Source organism: Fusarium phalaenopsidis, assembly GCF_050370095.1.
Source record: "Fusarium phalaenopsidis strain FUZ10S chromosome Unknown contig_32316, whole genome shotgun sequence".
NCBI classification, from domain to species: domain Eukaryota; kingdom Fungi; phylum Ascomycota; class Sordariomycetes; order Hypocreales; family Nectriaceae; genus Fusarium; species Fusarium phalaenopsidis.
The window spans coordinates 24,381-46,558 of NW_028145399.1; the positions used below are offsets into that span (position 1 = coordinate 24,381).

The 22,178-nt window shown below is 32.3% G+C and overlaps 1 protein-coding gene across 1 annotated transcript; it reads right to left on the reverse strand.

The window, feature by feature from the left end:
* Positions 1-6,627: 6,627 nt before the first annotated feature.
* LRP88_11579 (G-protein coupled receptor) lies at positions 6,628-8,068 on the reverse strand (the record flags this gene model as incomplete). Its single annotated transcript, XM_083248005.1, has 3 exons — positions 6,628-7,491; positions 7,547-7,742; positions 7,812-8,068. The coding sequence occupies 3 exons, from the start codon at positions 8,066-8,068 to the stop codon at positions 6,628-6,630; spliced, it is 1,317 nt and encodes a 438-aa protein (XP_083095435.1).
* Between the last annotated feature and the right edge of the window lie 14,110 nt (positions 8,069-22,178).

The window sequence follows — 22,178 nt, forward strand, 5'->3', positions numbered from 1 at the left end:
TATCTTGTAGCATGAAGGAAGAGCAAAAGAATTGAGTAACGGATGGTTTTACATTCTCAAGGATCGTAATATCGGTCATCTTGACATTGTTATTATCCTCAGTCCTACTGTCTGTATAGACCGACCCTCTTTGCCCGAAAAAGCGTACCCTGGCCCCTGTCGCTTCCCGACGCTGCTATTCGCCACCATGCCGTCCTAGCTAATCGTATGAAGCCCTTACCCTTACAGGGGACTGCTTTTTCACCGTTAAATAGTAGGGGCCCCCTCTTTTACTTTTCTTTCCCCCCCCTCCCCCGATCTAATCCCCCGAATCGACGGCGCCGCTACTGCCCTTAACTTACCAGACCCTATTATTTATAAAAACCGTCGGTTAAGCTACTAATAGTTTTTTTATATAGGAGATTTTTTTTATACTAGTAGACCATAGGGCAGCTAATAGTTTTTTTCTTAACTAGCTAATAGTTTCTAAAAAAGAGAGTTTTAAAATAACTAAAGCTTTAAAAAAGAGATAACGTACTTGATAAGCGAGTTGATTAGACAAGCGAGTTAATTAAAAATCCCTTAACCTATATCCTCTCTATTTAATCAATTAATTCTCAACCACCCAGTATGTCACAGTCTAATAGAGAGGCTAGAATTCTTCTTACACTTCGGGCCTATCAAAATGACCTAAAACTAAGTCTCCGACGCGCCGCAAATTGCTTGTAGACCGCGATTAGTTTTAGCTTATGGCGAATATAATCGCGAAGTATGGCATCTCATCAAATGATATCTATAACTTTGATAAGACTGTGTAACGGTCCAGCTGAGTATATTGACAACTAGCTGAACGACTCTAACGAGTATCCTAAAGCTAAGGGAGAAAGGAAAAGAAAGTAAAAAAAAAGGAGAAGCGAAAAGAGCCCCTTTTAGCTGTTGAGCTTATGTGGGTCTTGGTCGAGAGTGCAAGCCGAGACCCCCACGGGCTCAGCCCGTTACAGACTGGCTTTCTTATGGGCATAATTGCAAGCAGAATGGTCGTCATAGGCACAGACAGGCGTGGAAAGCCAAAATAAGTGCAGCCTAGAAGCCGGGAATGGATTATAGTGATCCAAGCGATCAATGCGGAAGGCTGGGCGATCCCGCCGTTTATCATCGGTGCGGGCCAATATCACCTCGCCAACTGGTACCGAGAGAGAAAGCAACCTCCCGGGCGATTGGGCTATTGCGATGACCTAAAACGGCTGGACCGATAACGAGACCGGTCTCGAGTGGCTTAAGCACTTTGACCGGTGCACAACTAATCGATCAATTGGTTCCTATCGTCTCTTAATCCTCGATGGCCACGAAAGTCACCACTCGGCCGACTTTGAGATATATTGCGAGGAAAATAAGATTATCACGCTTTGTATGCCGCCTTATTCGTCTCATCTGCTTTAGCCTCTTGACGTCGGGTATTTTAGCCCACTTAAGAACGCTTATAGTTAAGAAATAGAGCATCTAATTAAATGCTCTATAACCCACGTTTCAAAGATAGAGTTCTTTCCGGCCTTTTATGCTGCATTTTAAGCTACTATGACGGAAAGCAATATCAAGGCAGCTTTCAAAGGGGCCGGGCTTATTCCTCTTGACCTAGAAAGTATTGTCTCAAAGCTTGATATGCAGCTATGGACTCCAACGCCGGTTGAGGAGGAGACCGGCCCCTCTACCCCTTGGGTTTCAAAGACCCCAAAGACTATCCTTAAGGCTGAATCTCAATCTAAATACCTTGAAAGACGAATCAGAAGGCATCAAAGCAGCTCCCCTGAGTCAATTCTAGAAGCCCTAAAGTCTCTTTCGAAAGGAATAAAGGCAATAATATATAAGAATGCCTTATTAAGGTCTGAGGTCTAAGACCTTTGATAGGCGAATGAGATATTAAGCCAGCGGCGGAGGGCAAAAAGGACCCGCCTATAGAAAAGAGGTAAGATGACTCTGGATGAAGGAAGGCAGGTAATTGATTAAATGGATGTTGATGCGCAGGTAGTGGCTAAATCGTCGCGGAGTGGTGGTTAAGGGAGGTCAGCGCGACCGGGGGTTTGGCATTATAGTGTCTGCGGCAAGCCCGGCTATAATGCAAGGACCTATTAGGTAGTAATTAAGACGTCTAGGGAAAAGTATAGCGATAAGTTTTAATTAATTAGATAGTTTAATATATATATATAGCGAGCTAGATAGTAAGTAAACTAGATACTTTTTTTAACCTTTAAGATAGAAATTACTATAAAAATATAATAAATTATTTAATTAATTAAAATTACTTATTATACTTTTCCTTAAATATCTTAATTATTACTTAATATATTCTTATATTATAACTAGGCTTATTATAGATACTATAATACTAAACCCCTAGTTATACTAACCTCTTTTAATTACTACTTCTTAATAATTCTATTACTACCTATATATCTATATCTATCTAATTAATTACTTACTTTTCTTCCTCTATTATTATTACCCCCCTTTTTTATAATTAGGTCCTTTTTGCTCTCTAGCGCTAGCTTAATATCTTATTTACCTATTTAAGTTTTTTAACCTTAGCCTTAAGTAAGGCAACCTTATATATAATTATCTTTATTCCTTTAGAAAAAGACTATATAGCTTTTAAAATTAACTCTAAGGAACTACTTTTATGCCTTATAACTTATCTCTTAAGATAATCTAACTAAGATTAAGCCTTAAGCATAGTCTTTAGGGTCTTTAAGACCTAAGAGGTTAATAGTTTAGCTACTTCCTTAGGCAGTATTAGAGTCTATAGCTATATATTAAGCTTTAAGACTATACTTTCTAGGTTAAGAGGAATAAGCCTAGCTCCTTTAAAGGCTAACTTAATATTTTTTTTTATTATAATAGCCTAAAATGCGGCATAGAAGGCTAAAAAAAACTTAGTCTTTAAAATATAAGTTATAAAGTATTTAATTAGATATTTTATTTCTTAGTTATAAGTATTTTTAAATATATTAAAATACTTAATATTAAGGGGTTAAAATATATAAAATAAATAAGGTAATATATAAAGCTTAATAATTTTTTTTTCTTATAATATCTCTTAAATTTAATTAAGTAATAATTTTTATAGCTATTAAGAATTAAAAGATAATAGTAATTATTTAATCGCTTAGCTATATACTAGTTAAAATGCTTAAGCTACTTAAGACTAGTTTTATTATTAATTTAGCTATTTTAGGTTATTATAATAGCTTAATCGCCCGGGAGGTTACTATCTTAATACTAGTTAGCGAGGTAATATTAGCTAGCACTAATAATAAATAACATATATAATAAGCATGCGACGCATCCAAGTATGCAACGCACCTATACTGTGCACTAAATCTTAATATTCTTAAGCTTAATAAAAGCCGCAATAAAATAGCTATAGGCTTAAAAAAGTATTTTAATAAACTTAACTCTTAAATAAACTATAGATAATTTTTTAGAATTTTTAAAAAAAGTCTCTTAATAGAAAAAAAAGTTACTTATATAGTGCGAATAATTCTTTTTCTAAACTACCTTATAAGGGATTTTTTTAAAAAGTTTTAAAAAATTATAATAGGTTTTTTATAGCTTAGTTAGTCTAACTCTAAGTTATTAGCTAGTTAAACCTTAAGCTAAATTTCTTAGAATTTTTAAGGCTATTTTAAAATTTAGTATAAATCCCACTATAGGGTAAAATGCGTCGCATACTTAGATGCGTCGCATGCTTATTATATATGTTAGCATAATTACTTAGCTATTTATATTAATCGCTTAAATAACTATAATCTATTCCTAGTTTTTAAGTTATATTAATTTTAGCTTTTTATGCCTATTTATACCTATAATAACTATTTTACTTTAAATTATACCTATTATAAAACTAGTCTTATTAATATTATAGAAATTATTTAATTAGATATTATACTTCGCGATTATATTTGCTATAAATATAAACTAATTATAGATAATAGCTAGATCTTTATACTTAGCTCTTTAGTAGTTATATTTTTAAAAAAAACGCGTCTTAAGGTTTAAGTATCGCTTAATAAAGTTTAAAGCCTAATATGTGCTAACTAGTGGTGCATCGTAGTTAGTAAGTAATTAATTAGCTATTTCTTTTATACTATAAAGCTAGGGGGGAAAATCCTTATAAATCTAGGTTAAGAATAAAGTAAATAAGGATCTATTTCTCTAGATTAGATAGTCAGCGTGAATTAGGAATAGTATTAACTCGGGCTTAGATGCTATTATATTAGTTAAATAGTATTAAATACTTAACTTAGTAGAGCTTTATAGCACCTCTAAGACTTAGTTTTAATATATTTTAATAAGCTTAAAGTGTAAGAAGGATTCTAGCCTCTTTATTAGACTATAATATGCTAGGTAGTTAAGAATTAATTAATTAAATAGAGATAATATAAGTTAAGGGATTTTTTTTATCTAGTTTGCTTGCTGTCTAGCTCGCTATATATATATATTATTATATTTTTATAGTGATTTTTATTTTAAAGGTTAAGGAAAGTATTTTACTTACTTATCTATTTTACTTGCTTATTATATATGTTAATATTTCTTAAATAATTAGGTCTATAAAAATACTCTTTTAGGTTTCTAGTTATTTTATAGAAAAAGTTAAGAGGTCTAGGGTAAGTGGAATTTTAGTAATACAGTATGCTGTCACGCATGCTTGTTTATCACGCAAGCTATGTATATATGTTAGTTATAAATAACATATATAATAAGCGAGCGGCGCAGACAAGCAAGCGGCGCACTTTTCCTAACCTTTAATATAAGAACTTAAATAATAATATAATATAATATTTAATTAATTAAAGTAAATTACTATACTATTACCTAGATATATTAATAACTATCTAATATATTCTTATATTATAACCGGTCTTTCCGCATATTCCATAATGCCTTTTCTTTACTCGTGCCGACTCTACTTAACCACCACTTCTCGACGATTTAGCTACTCCCCTGCGTATTAATATCTATTTAATTAATTACTTCTCTTCCCTTATCTATAGTTATCTTCCCTTTATTCTATAGGCGGGTTCTTTTTGCTCTACGCCACTTACTAAGGGTCTTATTTGCCTATCGAAGGATTTAATTCTTAGACTTTAATAGTGCTATTTAATATATTATTGCCTTTATTCCCTTAGAAAATAACTTAATAGCCTCTAAAATAGATGCTAGAGAGCTACTCTGATATCTCCTAACTCGTCTTTTGAGGTATTTAGACTAAGAACTAATCTTAAGGATAGTCTTTGGGGTCTTTGAGACCTAAGGGTTAGGAAGGCTAGCCTCCTCTTTAATAGGTGTTAGAGTCCGTAGCTACATATTAAGCTTTGATATAATATTTTCCGGGTCTAAAGGAATAAGCCTAGCCCCTCTAAAACCCCCCTTGATGTTGCTCTCTGTTATTATGGCCTGGTGGGCGGCGTAAAAGGCTAGAAAGAACTCGGTCTTAGAAACGTGGGTTATAAAGCATCTGATCAGATGCTCTATTTGCCGACCGTAGGCCTTCTTAAGTGGTCTAAAGCATCTAATATTAAGAGGCTAGAGTAGATGAGACGAATGAGCTGGCATATAAAGCGTAATGATATGATTGTCTTCGCAATATTTTTCAAATTCAACCGAGTGGTGACTTTCGTGCCCATCGAGGATTAGAAGACGATAGCGACCGGTTGATCGGGCCTTTGTGTGCCGGTCAAAGTGCTTTAGCCATTCGAGACCTGTATTGTTATCGGTCTAGCCATTTTGAGTCGTCGCAATAGCCCAATCGCCCGGGAGGTTACTTTCTTAGTACCAGCTAGCAAGGTGATATTGGCCTGCAACCACGATGAATGGCAGGATCGCCTAGCCTTCCATATTAATCGCCTGAATGGCTATAACCTATTCCTGGTTTCCAGGCTGGATTGATTTCGGGTTTCCACGCCTTTCTGCGCCCGTGACGACTATTCCGCTTATAATGACGCCTATTAGAAAGCCAACCTCATCAAAGTTATAGATATCAGTAAGGTTAATATTATATTTCGCGATTATATTCTCTATGAGCTTAAACTACTTTTAAATCTCGGCTAGATTTTCGCATTTAGCCCTCTAGTAATTATATCTATAAAAAAACCGCGTCTTAAGCTTATTATATCGCTTAACAAAGTTAGAAGCCTAGCGCTTGCCGATAGGTGACGCGTCGCGGTCAGCGAGTAGTTAGTTAGCCATTTCTTTAATACCACGCAGCCGCGGGGGAAATCCTCGCGAATCTAGGTCGAGAATAAACTAAATAACGACCTATTCTTCCAGGTCGGATAGTTTCTGCGAGTTGGGAATGGTATCGCGTCGAGATTGAATGCCATTCTGCCGGCGACGTAGCCTCTGCTCCTTGACCCTATAGATATTAGAAGCCCGCCGGAGACTTAATTTTGGATCATTTTGGAGGGCTTGAAGGGCAAGAAGGGTATTTGCCTCAGTATTTGATTGCGACATACTTAGTGGCGAAAATTTGATTGATGAAGTGGAAAGTTAGGTGTAGGAGGGAAAAGTGCGCCGCTCGCTTGTCTGCGCCGCTCGCTTATCATGTACGTTACTACTTTAATAAAATTATATCTGTTCGCCACTTCTTCGTTAGGCGCGTTCTACCTGGCCCAGCTCAATGCCACCTCCTGAATCAGTAGGATCCAGGGCCTCGTCCATAATGGCGCCTCTAGCGGGTGTCCTTATCGCCGCTTCCTCTGTATCAATCGTCGGCCTGGAAACCCTCAAAGTCCGTTGATCCTGCGCCCAGTCCTCCATAATTTTATGACTTGTCACAAAGAAAATGATGGCATTCCAGACACCCTGGAGTGGCAAAAGGGACACAGTCGCAATTTGGTACGGGAATGAGGAGTGCCCATACTTGAAGCTATGAAAGCGGTTTATGGTTGCTGGTGTCCACGAGACGACGACGCTGAAAGTGAAGAGGAATGTGGCGCGTAGATATACCCTCTTCACAGGGTCCTTAACACGGCATTTTGATAGTACTCCCCTCGTTACCATTATGGTGCGGTGAACTCGGTGTTTTCGCGAAGTCGAATCGCGAGGTTTGTTTGAAGTGATTGTCGATCGGTAGTGATCCCGTGTCTCGTATATTGAGGCTTCCAGAACCCCTAATGTTGGTCGTGTGTGTAACGGCACAGGCAGCGAAATATAGGGAACTGGCGCGAGGGTGACAAAGTCTTCAGCGACAAGCACCGGATATGCAGCGTTCTCGGCGTTGCGTGTGGCAGTCTTGGTTGAGTCCTGAGCTGTGTCAACAGACGTAAACAAGTTGAGGATGGCCAAATAAGCTACCATTGAATTTGACAAATTTCGGACTTGATTCCTTGAGTGAAAGATGCGGTAGCCAACGATGATATTCAGGACGACTGAGCCAACGATACAAAGCCATACGAAGATGTAAGAGGAAAAGACTCGAACGTTTGGCCAGTTATCACTAACGCTACACCAAACCTATCCAATAGTTAATGTGAAGCTTTCAGTTTACAACCAAGAAAAAGCAACCCACGTAGGCTTGGCCATAAATAGGCCCACGAGCTCGTGTTGAAATAAAAAGCAGCGCAAAAGCGATGGTAAATGGCCCTCCGAAGCAGACGAGACAGAACTGCCAGGCGTGGAACGATTGGGGGTTTGTACGGCCCAGGACAACAAGGAGGGTATTGAAGGACAGTCCAAAAGCCCACCACGGATCGGACTGCCCGAGCCTATCGATGCATCAGTATCGCTGGTCTCAAGTTCAACTTTAGGAGACTGTGCAACGAAAGAGGCCTCACATTTGAAGCAGAAACGCCTGCGCCTTACAGAGGGCAGAGTCTTCCCCAGCGGCGAGTCCATCCCTCGCAATGATACAAGCGATGCTCGAGCCGAGGTTGGCGATGCTCGCCATGACAATGAAGGTATTCCGAGGATTCCGCAGTCGCGCCACGAGCCCGTACGCAATGAAGATGAGTAACACAGCGACGAGGCTCAGGCAGCCCTCAATTCGCTCCACAAGTGCAAGCGCATGGGCCTGACTCGGCGTCGGTGTCATTTTCGCCAGCCCATGCTGTTCAGGATCAGCATACGTCAGCTACAGCGGCGCACGATATACATGTGGGGAGGGAAATGAGGTAAATCAATGAAGACGATTGTCGAGGCCACTTTAGCCGTAGTCCCCACTTGGGCAGAACGCAGATGCGGTGTCAGAAGAAAGGGTCACGATGACATGATCTTCATTTTGCCGTGGCGTATGCAGAAAGTGGAGAGGACCGAGATGCTCACCCTCCATGGTTGATTGGTTGATCAGACAAGATGCAGTAGCAACCGATGGTGCCTCAGTAGCGGTTTAGCTCGCACACTGTCCTCTACGTCGTATCCAGCTATAATAAGAGCGAAAATTAAAGACTCTTTATAACGTACTTTGTTGGAGAAACAGAACACACCAACCACAGCGAGGTTGAACGCTTTATGACTTTCTTCGGGGGATTTTCAAAATAGGGATCTCACACGCTTCTTAGTGAGGTAAACACAATATAAAATAGTAAGGGCAATTGATCAATTGATAACAATGAAAATTTGGTCAGAGAAAGAGCCCAAAAGCTGCTCCTTTCTCGTTGACCATGACGACAGTGATGATAATGATGATGGCCGACGGCAACTGGTCTCTGACCTTTTTCAACGTATAGGAAATTGCCCAATGGCCCAAAATGGCTTAGCACCTTTTTCCCCCAACTCAGTACTTAATAAGCGAGTTGAACAGTTAAGTGAATTAAACACTTGCACTGTATAGCTAAAAGGCTAAACTTTAAATTTTCTAAAACGCGCTAACGTAGTTAATAAGTATGCCGATTAAATAAGTATGCTAATTACTTATACTATATAGCTAAAAGTAGTAATATTAGATTTTCTAAAACTATTTATATAATAAATAAAATTTTTAAAAAATTATTTTTAAGCTTTTTAAAAAAAGAGTTATAAGATAATATTTTTTATAGATTTTTACCTAATTTATTAAGCTTATTATATTTAAAATTATAAATATATATAATATAAATAAGCTTTTTATTAATAACTATATAAAAAAAATTAATAAAATATAATAAAATTCTTTTAATATATATAATAAGTAAGTTAGCTAAGTAAGTAAGTTAGTTACTTTTCTTAACTTTTTAATTAGAAATTATAATAAAAATATAATAAACTATTTAATTAATTAAAACTACTTATTATATTTTTTCCTAGATATCTTAATTACTACTTAATATATTTTTATATTATAACTAATATATATAATAAGCGAGTAAAACAGACAAGCAAGTAAAATAAAAATCCCTTAACTAATATTATCTCTATTTAATCAATTAATTCCTAACCACCTAGTATGTCACAGTTAAATAAAGAAGCTAATATCCTTCTTGCTCTTTAAGCCCTTTAAAATAACCTAAAATTATCTCTCTGACGCGCCGCAAAAATCTATAAAGTTAGTCCTACGATGCTATAGCGCCGGCAACAAGGCATTCTTTCTCTACGCGATACTATACCAAAGTCACGGAAACTATCTAATCTAGAGGAATAGATTATTATTTAGTTCATTCTCGACCTAGATTCGCGAGGATTTCCCCCGTGACTGCGTAGTATTAAAGAAATAACTAATTAATTACTCGCCGACCGCGACGCACTACCTATTAGTAAGCGCTAGGCTTCTAACTTTATTAAGCGATACTAAGAGCTTAAGACGCGTTTTTTTTATAAATATAACTATTAGAGAGCTAAATATAAAGATCTAGCTATTATTTGCGATTAGTTTAGGCTCATAGAGAATATAATCGCGAAATATAATATTACCCTAGGTAATATCTATAACTTTAATAAGACTGGCTTTATGATAGGCCTAATTCAGAGCGGAATAGTTATTATAGGCGCAGAAAGGCGTGGAAGACCGAAATTAGTATAGCCTAGAGACTAGGAATGGGTTATAGTCATTCAGGCGATCAATGCGGAAGGCCAGGCTATCCAGCTATTCATCGTGGTTACGGGCCAATATCACCTCGCCAATTAGTACTAAGAAAGCAACCTCCCGGGCGATTAGGCTATTGCGACGTCTCAAAATGGCTGGACCGATAACGAGATAGGTCTCGAGTGGCTAAAGCACTTCAATCAGCATATAACCAACCGATCAACTAGTCCCTATCGTCTTTTAATCCTCAATGGGCATAAAAGCCACTACTTGGCTGACTTTAAGATATATTACGAGGAGAATAATATCATCACGCTTTATATGCTGCCTTATTTATCTTATCTACTTTAGCCTCTTAATATTAGGTGCTTTAGGCCACTTAAAAAGACTTATAGTCAAGAAATAAAGCATCTAATTAGATGCTCTATAACCTACGTTTCAAAGACTAAGTTCTTTCTAGCCTTTTATGCCGCATATTAAGCTACTATAATAGAAAGAAATATTAAGAAAGGTTTTAAAGGAGCCAGGCTTATTCCTCTTGACCCAAAAAGTATACTCTTAAAGCTTAATATATAGCTATAGACTTCAACGCCGGTTAAGGAGGGGGCTAAACCCTCTACCCATTGGGTCTCAAGGACCCTAAAGACCGTGCTTAAGGCTAGATCTTAGTTTAAATATCTTAAAAGACGAATTAAAAGGCATCAAAGTAGCTCCCCAGAGTTAATCCTTAAAGCCCTAAGGTCTCTTAAGAAGGGGATAAAGGCAATTATGCATCGGGTTGCCTTACTAGCTGCTAAGAATAAAGACCTTCAGGAGGCAAATAAGATACTTAGTTAGCGCCGGAGGGCAAAAAGAACCTAGCTATAGAAAAGAGGGGTTATAATAGTAAAGGAAGGAAGGCAGGTAATTAATTAAATGGATATTAATGCGTAGGTAGTGGCTAAATTATCGCGGAGTAGTGGTCAAGGGAGGTCAGCGCGACTAAGGGTTTGGCATTATAATATCTATAGTAAGCCCGGCTATAATGCAAGGACCTATTAGGTAGTAATTAAGACGTCTAAGGAAGAGTATAGTGATAAGTTTTAATTAATTAGATAATTTATTATATTTTTATAGTAATTTTTATTTTAAAGGTTAAAGAAAGTATTTTACTCGCTTATCTGTTTTACTTGCTTATTATATATATTAGGCTTATTATAGATATTATAATATTAAACCCTTAGTTGCGCTAACCTTCCTTAACTATTACTTCTTAATAATTCCGCTACTACCTATATATTAATATCTATTTAATTAATTACCTGCCTTTCTTCCTTTACTATTATAACCCCTCTTTTTTATAGCTAGGTTCTTTTTACCCTTTAGCGCTAACTTAGTATCTCATTTGCCTATTTAAGGTCTTTAACCCTAGCCTTTAATAAGGCAACCTTATATATAACTATCTTTATTCCCTTAAAAGAAGACTATATAGCTTTTAGAATTAACTCTAGGGAGCTACTTTTATGCCTTATAACTTATCTCTTAAGGTATTTAGACTAAGATTAAGCCTTAAGTATAATCTTTAAGATCTTTAAAACCTAAGAGGTTAATAGTTTAGCTACCTTCTTAGCTAGTATTAAAGTCTATAGCTATATATTAAGCTTTAAGACTATACTTTCTGGGTTAAGAGGAATAAGGCTAGCCTCTCTAAAGACTAACTTAATATTCTTTTTTATTATAATAGCCTAAAATATAATATAAAAGGCTAAGAAAAACTTAGTCTTTAAAATATAAGTTATAAAGTATTTAATTAAAAGCTTTATTTCTTAGCTATAAGTACTTTTAAGTATATTAAAATATTTAATATTAAGGGGCTAAAGTAAATAAAATAAATAAAGTAATATATAAAGTCTAATAATTTTTTTTTTTTATAATATCTCTTAAATTTAATTAAGTAATAATTTTTATAATTATTAAGAATTAAAAAATAATAATAATTATTTAATTACTTAGTTATATATTAATTAAAGTGCTTAAGCTACTTAAGGCTAGTTTTATTATTAGTCTAGCTATTTTAGGTTATTATAATAGCCTAATCGCCCGGGAGGTTACTATCCTAGTACTAGTTAGCGAGGTAATATTAGCCCGCACTAATAATAAATAGCGGGATCACTTAGCTATCTATATTAATCACCTAAATAACTATAATCCATTTTCGGTTTCTAGGCTATACCGATTTTGGCTTTCTATACCTTTCTATGCCTATAATAACTATTCCGCTCTAAATCATACCCATCATAAAGCCAGTCTCGTCAATATTATAAATATTATCTAGTCAGATATTATACTTCATAATTATATTCGCCATAAGCATAAACTGCTAGGGTCGGACCGGAGCTTATGCAGCTAAGGTGAACTGGTTGATTAAATATCTAAGACTAAGGAAGGGAGAGAAAAGGAAAAGAACTAGCTATGACTTCGCTGCGGGTTTTATGTAGGGCTCGCAGCGGGGCTACGGAGAAGGATTTCTCCGGTCTTAGTTTTTCCAGGGGGAAACAACCTTCCTCACGGGTTCGCCCGTAATATAAACCAGTTATAGATAATAACTAGATCTTTGCACTTAGCTCTTTGGTAGTTATATTTATGAAAAAAATATATCTTAATCTCTAGGTATCGCTTAACAAAGTTTAAAGCCTAATATATGCTAATTAGCGGCGCGTCACGGTTAATAAGTAATTAATTAATTATTTTTTTAATATTATAAAGCTAAGAGAGAAATCCTTATAAATCTAGGTTGAGAATAAACTAAATAATAATCTATTCCTCTAGATTAAATAATTAATATAATTTATTAATAGTATTAACATATATAATAAGCATGCGTCGCATGCAAGCATGCATCGCACTTTTCCCTCTTATACCTAACTTTTCATTTAATTAATTAATTCTTTAACTATTAAATATATTAGACCTAAATACTAAGGCTAAAACTCTTCTTACTCTTTAAGCACTTCAAAATAACCCAAAACTAAGCATCTAACGCGCTATAAACCTCTATAGGATCTCTAAGCATAGGCTACATCGCCGGCAGAATAGCATTTAATCGCGACATAATTAAATCCCCCAATCGCGTCGACTATCTAATCTTAAGGAATAGATCATTATTCACTTCATTCTTAACCTAGACTCACGAGGATTTCCCCCCTAACTGCATAATATAAAAGAAATAGCTAATTAATTACTTGCCGACCGCGACGCGCTACTAATTAGCACGCATTAGGCTTATAACTTTATTAGATAATACCCAGAGCTTAAGACGCGTTTTTTTTAAAAATATAACTACTAGAGAGCTAAGTATAAAGATCTAGCTATTATCCGTAACTAGTTTATACTTATAGCGAATATAATCGCGAAGTATAGCATCTAATTAGATGATTTCTATAATATTAACGAGACTAGCTTTATGATAGGCATAATTCAGAGCGGAATGGTTATTATAGGCATAGAAAGGCGTGGAAAGCTAAAATCGGTGTAGCTTAGAAATCGAGAATAGATTATGGTCATCTAGGCGATTAATGCGGATAGCTAAGCGATCCCGCCGTTCATCATCGGTGCGGGCTAATATCACCTCGCTAATTAGTACCGAGAAAGTAACCTCCCGGGCGATTGGGCTATTGCGATGACCTAAAATGGCTAGACTGATAATGAGACCGGTCTTAAGTGGCTTAAGCACTTTGATCGGTGCATAGCTAAGCGATTAAATAGTCGCTATCGTCTTCTAATCCTCGATGGCCACAAAAGTCACCACTCCATTAAATTCGAGAGATATTACAAGGAGAACAAGATCATCAGGCTTTATATGCCACCTCATTCATCTTATCTGCTTTAGCTACTTAACGTTAGGTGCTTTAGCGTGCTTAAGAATGCTTATAGTCGAGAAATAAAGCTTCTAATTAAATGCTCTATAACCCACGTTTTAAAGACTAAGTTCTTTTTGGCCTTCTATGCTATATTTTAGGCCACTATAATAAAAAAAAATATTAAGTTAGCCTTTAGAGGAGCCAGGCTTATTCCTCTTAACCTAGAAAGTATAGTCTCGAAGCTTAATATATAGCTACGGACTCCAACGCCGCCTAAGGAGGTAGCTGAACCGTTGACCCCTTGGGTCTTAAAGACCCCAAAGACCGTGCTTAAGGCTTAATCTCAGTCAGATTACCTCGAGAGGCGAGTAAAAAGGCATAAAAGTAGCTCCCTAGAGTTAATTCTAAAAGCTATATAGTCTTCTTCTAAGGGAATAAAGATAATTATGCATAAGGTTACCTTACTCGAGGCTAAGGTCAAAGAACTTAAATAGGCAAATAAGATACTAAGCCGGCGCCGGAGGGCAAAAAGGACCTAACTATAGAAAAGAGGGGTAATAATAATAGAGGAAGGAAGGCAAGTAATTAATCAAATGGATATTAATGCGTAGGTAATGGCTGAATCGTCGAGGAGTAGTGGTCAAGGGAGGTCGGCGCGACTGGGAGTTTGGCATTATAGTATCTGCGGTAAGCCTAGTTATAATATAAGAATATATTAGGTAGTAATTGAAATATCTAGGGAAGAATATAATAAGTAATTTTAATTAATAAAATAGTTTATAGTATTTTTATTATGATTTTTATCTTAAAGGTATAAGAAAAGTGCGACGCATACTTGCATGCGACGCATGCTTATTATATATATTATATTAAGATTAGATCCCTTTATAGTAATTAATAAGAGTATTATAATTAACCTTATAGATCTTTGCAGCTTATTAGAAGCTAAGTTTTAGTTAATTTTAATAAGCCTAAAGGGCAAGAAGTATTCTAGCCTTATAATTTATAAATAATATACTAGGTGGTTAAGAATTAATTAATTAAATCAAGAAGATATTAGGTAAGGGATTTTTAGCTAACTCGCTTGCCTAGCTAACTCGCTTATTATATATTTTACTAACATACATATATAGCGAGCCAGATAGCAAGCGAACTAGATAAAAAATCCCTTAACTTATATTATCTCTATTTAATTAATTAATTCTTAACTACCTAGCATGTCATAGTCTAATAAAGAGGCTAGAATCCTTCTTGCACTTTAAGCCTATTAAAATATATTAAAACTAAGTCTTAGAGGTACTATAAAGCTTTACTAAGTTAAGCATTTAATACTATTTAACTAATATAATAGTATCTAAGCCCGAGTTAATACTATTCCTAATTCACGCTAATTATTTAATCTAGAGGAATAGATCCTTATTTACTTTATTCTTAACCTAGATTTACGAGGATTTCTCCCCTAGCTTTATAGTATAAAAGAAATAGCTAATTAATTACTTATTAACCGCGATGCGCTATTAATTAGCGCGCATTAGGCTTTAAAGTTTATTAAGTGATATTTAAACCTTAAGATATATTTTTTTTAGAAATATAATTACTAGAGAGCTAAGTATAAAGATCTAGCTATTATTTATAATTAATTTATGCTTATAATAAATATAATTATAAAGTATAATATTTAATTAAATAATTTTTATAATATTAATAAGACTAGCTTTATAATAAGTATAATTTAAAGCGGAATAATTATTATAGGTATAAATAGGCATAGAAAGCTAAAATTAATATAGCCTAGAAACTAAGAATAAATTATAATTATTTAAGTAATTAATATAAATAGCTAAGTAATTATATTATTTATTATTAGTACTAGCTAATATTACCTCGCTAACTAGTACTAAGATAATAACCTCCCGGGTAATTAAGCTATTATAATAACTTAAAATAGCTAAACTAATAATAAGACTAATATATATAATAAGCGAGCGCCGCAAATAAGCAAGCGCCGCACTTTTCCCTCCTATACCTAACTTTTTATTTAATTAATTAATTATTAACCACTAAATATATTAGACCTAAATACTAAGGCTAGAATGCTTCTTGCCCTTTAAGCCCTTTAAAATAACCTAAAACTAAGTATCTAAAGCGCTGCAGGGATATATAAGATTAATAAGCGGCGGCTATATCGCCGCCAGCAGGGCATTTAATCTCGATGCGATATTATCTTAAATTCACGCTGACTATCTAATCTAGAGGAATAAATTATAGTTTAATTCATTCTTAACCTAGATGCGCGAGGTTTTCCCCTATGACTATATATTATTAAAATAATAGCTAATTAACTACTTATTAACTATGATGCGCTACCTATTAATAAGCGCTAGGCTTCTAACTTTATTAGGCGATAAAAAAAGCTAAAGATATGTTTTTTTTATAAATATAACTACTAGAGGGCTAAGTATAAAGATCTAAAGGAAATCTAGAAATAGTTTTAACTTATAGTAAATATAATCGCGAAGTATAGCATTTAATTAGATAATATCTAAAACTTTAATAAGACTAGCTTCCTTATAGGTATAATTATAAGCGGAATAGTTATTACTAGCATAAAAAGGCATAATTAACTAAAATCAATATAGCCTAGAAGCCGGGAATGGATTATAGTGATTTAGGCAATTAATGCAGAGGGCCAAGCGATTTAGCCGTTTATCATAGGTGCGGGCTAATATTACCTCGCTAACTAGTATAGAGAAAGTAACCTCCTGGGCGATTAGACTATTATAACCTCCTAAAATGGCTAGACTAATAACGAGACTAGTCTTAAGTAACTAAAGCACTTTGATTAGTATATAATTAAGTAATTAAATAATCGCTATCGTCTTCTAGTTCTTAATAGCTATAAAAGTTACTACTTTATTAACTTTAAGAGATATTATAAGAAAAATAAAATTATTATACTTTATATATTGCCTTATTTATTTTATTTACTTTAGTCTCTTAATATTAGGTACTTTAGCCTACTTAAAAAGGCTTATAGTTAAGAAATAAAGTATTTAATTAGATACTTTATTACTTATATTTCTAAGACTAAGTTCTTCTTAGCTTTCTATGCCGCTTATTAAGCTATTATAATAAAATAAAATATTAGGTCTACTTTTAGAGGGGCTAGACTTATCCCTCTTGACCCGGAAAGTATAGTCTTAAAGCTTAATATATAGCTATAGACTTTAACGCTGGTTAAGGAGGAGGCTAGGCCCTTAACCCCTTGGGCTTTAAAGACTCTAAGGATAGTACTTAAGGCTAAATCTTAGTCTAAATACCTTAAAAGATAAATTAAAAGATATTAAAGTAGCTCCTTAGAGTTAATTCTTAAGGTATTAAAATATCTTTCTAAGGGAATAAAGGTAATTATATATAAGATAATATTATTAATATATATGATAAGCATGTGCACCAAACAAGTATATGCACTAGCATACTATGTAACTAAAAATACGGAAATCTTATATTTCTAAAACTAGTGATTTAATTATTAAAATTATTAAAAAAATATTTCTAGCTATTTAACTATATATAATGCTTAGAAATAATTTTTATAGATTTTTAAAAATTTTCTTTTATATAGAAATAGCGAATTACATAGTATAAATAAGTTATTATTATACTAGCTTAGTAAGAATTTTTATAAAAATCTAAAAAAATTATCATAGGTTATATATTATGCAATAAGCCTGACTTTTTAAACCTAGCTATTTTAAGCCTAGTTTGAATTTTTAAGAATTTATTTAAAATTGCCTTTTAAGGTAGAAATTTAAGTAGTGCACTTACTTATCTAGTGCACATACTTATTAAGTACGTTAAGGGCTAAGATATAAAATCTTTAATAGGCAAATAAGATATTAAGCCGGCGCTAGAGGGCAAAAAGAACCTAGCTATAAAAGAGAGAGGTAATAATAGTAAAAGAAAAAAGGTAAGTAATTAATTAAATAAATATTAATGCATAGGTAATAGCTAAATTATTAAGAAGTAATAATTAAGGAAGGTTAGTATAACTAAGAGTTTAGCACTATAAAATATATAATAAGCCTAGTTATAATATTAAAATATATTAAGTAATAATTAAAACCTCTAAGGAAGAGTATAGTAAGTAATTTTAATTAATTAATTAATTTATTATATTTTTATTATAATCTTACTAAAGAGGGTTAAGAAAAGTGCGGCGCTTACTTATTTATAATACTTACTTATTATATATATTAGTCTTAAATAGCTTAAGTACTTTAACTAATATATAGCTAAGTAATTAAATAATTATTATTATTTTTTAATTCTTAATAGCTATAAAAGTTATTACTTAATTAAATTTAAAAGATATTATAAAAAGAAAAAAATTATTAGGTTTTATATATTACTTTATTTATTTTATATATTTTAGCCCCTTAATATTAAGTACTTTAATATACTTAAAAATACTTATAATTAAGAAATAAAATATTTAATTAAATATTTTATAACTTATATTTTAAAAACTAAGTTTTTTTTAGCCTTTTATATTATATTTTAAGTTATTATAATAAAAAAAAATATTAAGTTAGCCTTTAAAGGAGCTAAGCTTATTCCTCTTAACCTAGAAAGTATAATTTTAAAGCTTAATATATAGCTATAGACTTTAATACCGCCTAAGAAGGTAACTAAACTATTAACCCCTTAGGTCTTAAAGACCTTAAAGACTATACTTAAGGCTTAATCTTAGTTAGATTACCTTAAGAGATAAGTTATAAGGCATAAAAGTAGCTTCCTAGAGTTAATTTTAAAAGCTATATAGTCTTTTTCTAAGGGAATAAAGATAATTATATATAAGGTTATCTTACTTAAGGCTAGGGTTAAAGAACTTAAATAAGTAAATAAGATATTAAGCTAGCGCTAAAGGGCAAAAAGGACTTAATTATAAAAAAGAGAGGTAATAATAATAAAAGAAAAAAGGTAAGTAATTAATTAAATAGATATAAATACATAGGTAGTAGTAGAATTATTAAGAAGTAGTAATTAAGAGAGGTTAATATAACTAAGGGTTTAGTATTATAATATTTATAGTAAGCCTAGTTATAATATAAAAATATATTAAGTAGTAATTAAGATATCTAAGGAAGAATATAATAAATAATTTTAATTAATTAAATAATTTATTATATTTTTATAATAATTTCTATCTTAAAGGTTAAAAAAAATATCTAGTTTGCTTACTATCTAGCTCGCTATATATATATATTATAATAAAAAAAAATATTAAGGTATCCTTTAAAGGAGCTAGGATTATTCCTCTTAACCTAGAAATTATAGTCTTAAAGCTTAATATATAGCTATAAACTCTAATGCCTGCTAAGGAGGAGGCTAAACTATTAAGCCCTTAGGTTTTAAAGACCCTAAGGACTATGCTTAAGGCTTAATCTTAGTTTAAATACCTTAAGAGATAAATTAAAAGGCATTATAATAACTCCCCTAAGTTAATTATTAAGGCTATGAAGTTAATTACTAAGGCACTAAAGAGAAATATATATAAAATAGCTCTAGTAAGGGCAGAGATCTAAAAGCTTTAACTAGTAAATAAGATATTAAGCTAGCGCTAGAGGGCAAAAAGGACCTAATTATAAAAAAAAGAGGTAATAATAATAGAGAAAGAAAGGTAAATAATTAATTAAATAGATATTAATATATAAGTAGTGGCTAAATTATTAAGGAGTAGTAATTAAGGGAGGTTAGTGCGACTAAGTATTTAGTATTATAATATCTATAATAAGCCTAGCTATAATATAAGGACTTATTAGATAGTTATTAAGATATCTAGGGAAAAATATAATAAGTAGTTTTAATTAATTTAATAATTTATAATATTTTTATTATAATTTTTAATCTTTAAGGTAAGGAAAAGTAACTAACTTACTTATTATATAATATACTTAATAAGCATGCGGATTAAATAAGTATATAGATTAAAAATCTCTTATCTTATAATATTTCTATTTAATTAATTAATTCTTAACTACCTAATATGCTATAATTAAATAGAGAGGCTAATATCTTTCTTATGCTCTAGGCCTATTAAAATAACTTAAAATTAAGTCTCTAATACGCTATAAAGGTTTATAAAATCTCTTATATTACTCTCTATCGCTAATAACATAGCATATCTATATATTATAATTAAATCCTTAAATTATATAAATTATTTAATTTAGAGGAATAAATTATTATCTAATTTATTCTTAACCTAGATTTATAAGGATTTCCCCCGCGATTATATAATATTAAAGAAATAGCTAACTAATTGCTCGCTAACTACAATGCGCTACTTATTAGTAAGCGCTAAGCTAAAAACTTTATTAAGCGATACTTAAAGCTTAAGACGCGTTTTTTTTATAAATATAACTATTAAAGAGCTAAATATAAAGATCTAACTATTATTTATAATTAATTTAAGCTTATTAAGAACATAATCGCGAAGTATAATATCTAATTAAAAGATATCTATAACTTTAATGAGATTAGCTTTATAATCGGCCTGATTTAGAGCGGGATAGTTATTATAGGCGCAGAAAGGCGTAGAAGACTAAAATTAGTATAGCCTAGAGACCGGGAATGGGTTATAGTTATTTAGGCGATTAATGCGAAAGGCTAGGCTATCTAGCCGTTTATTATAGTTATGGGCTAATATCACCTCGCTAATTAGTACTAAGAAAGCAACCTCCCGGGCGATTAGGCTATTGCGACGTCTTAAAATAGCTAGACTAATAATAAGATAGGTCTCGAGTAGCTAAAGCACTTTAATTAGTATATAACTAACTAATTAACTAGTCCCTATTATCTTTTAATCCTTAATAGCTATAAAAGTTACTACTTAGCTAACTTTAAGATATATTATAAGGAGAATAATATTATTACGCTTTATATACTGCCTTATTTATCTTATTTACTCTAGCCCCTTAATATTAGTTGCTTTAGGCTACTTAAGAAGGCTTATAATTAAGAAATAAAGCATCTAATTAAATGCTCTATAACTTATATTTTAAAGACTAAATTCTTCTTAGCCTTCTATGCTATATTTTAAGCTATTATAATAAAAAAAAATATTAAGGTAGCCTTTAAAGGGGCTAAGCTTATTTCTTTTAACCTAAAAAGTATAGTCTTAAAGCTTAATATATAGTTATAGACTTTAATGCCTGCCGAGGAGGAGGCTAGCCCCTTTAACCCTTAGGTCTTAAAGACCTTAAAGACTATCCTTAAGGCTTAATCTTAGTTTAAATACCTTAAAAGAAAAATTAAAAGGCATAAAAGTAGTTCTCTTAAATTAATTTTAGAAGTATTAAAGTCTCTTTCTAAGGGAATAAAGGCGGTTATATATAAGATAGTATTAATAAGGGCTAAGATCTAAGACTTTTAATAAGTAAATAAGGTATTAAGCTAGCGGCGGAGGGTAAAAAGGACCTACTTATAAAAAAGAGGGAAGATAACTCTAAATAAAGAAAGGTAAGTAATTAATTAGATAGATATTAATATATAGGTAGTGGCTAAATTGTCGAGAAGTAGTAGTTAAGGAAGGTTAGTATAACTAGGGGTTTAGCGCTATAATATATATAATAAGCCTAGTTATAATATAAAAATATATTAAGTAATAATTAAGATATCTAAGAAAGAATATAATAAGTAGTTTTAATTAATTAAATAATTTATTATATTTTTATTATAATTTATATCTTAAAAGTTAAGATTTTTAATTTATAATATATATATATAGCAAGCTAGATAGTAAGTAAACTAGATATTTTTTTTAACCTTAAAGATAGAAATTATTATAAAAATATAATAAATTATTTAATTAATTAAAATTACTTATTATACTCTTCCTTAGATATTTTAATTACTATTTAATATATTCTTATATTATAATTAGGCTTATTATAAATATTATAATACTAAACCCCTAGTTATATTAACCTCCCTTAATTACTACTTCTTAATAATTCTATTACTACCTATATATCTATATCTATCTAATTAATTACTTACCTTTTTTTCTTTATTATTATTACCCCTCTTTTTTATAATTAGGTCCTTTTTGCCCTTTAGCGCTAACTTAGTATCTCATTTACCTATTTAAGTTCTTTAACCCTAGCCTTAAGTAAGGCAACCTTATATATAACTATCTTTATTCCCTTAGAAGAAGACTATATAACTTTTAAAATTAATTCTAAGGAGCTATTTTTATACCTTATAACTTATCTCTTAAGGTAATTTAACTAAGATTAAGCCTTAAGTATAATCTTTAGGGTCTTTAAGACCTAAGGGGTTAACAGTTTAGCTACCTCCTT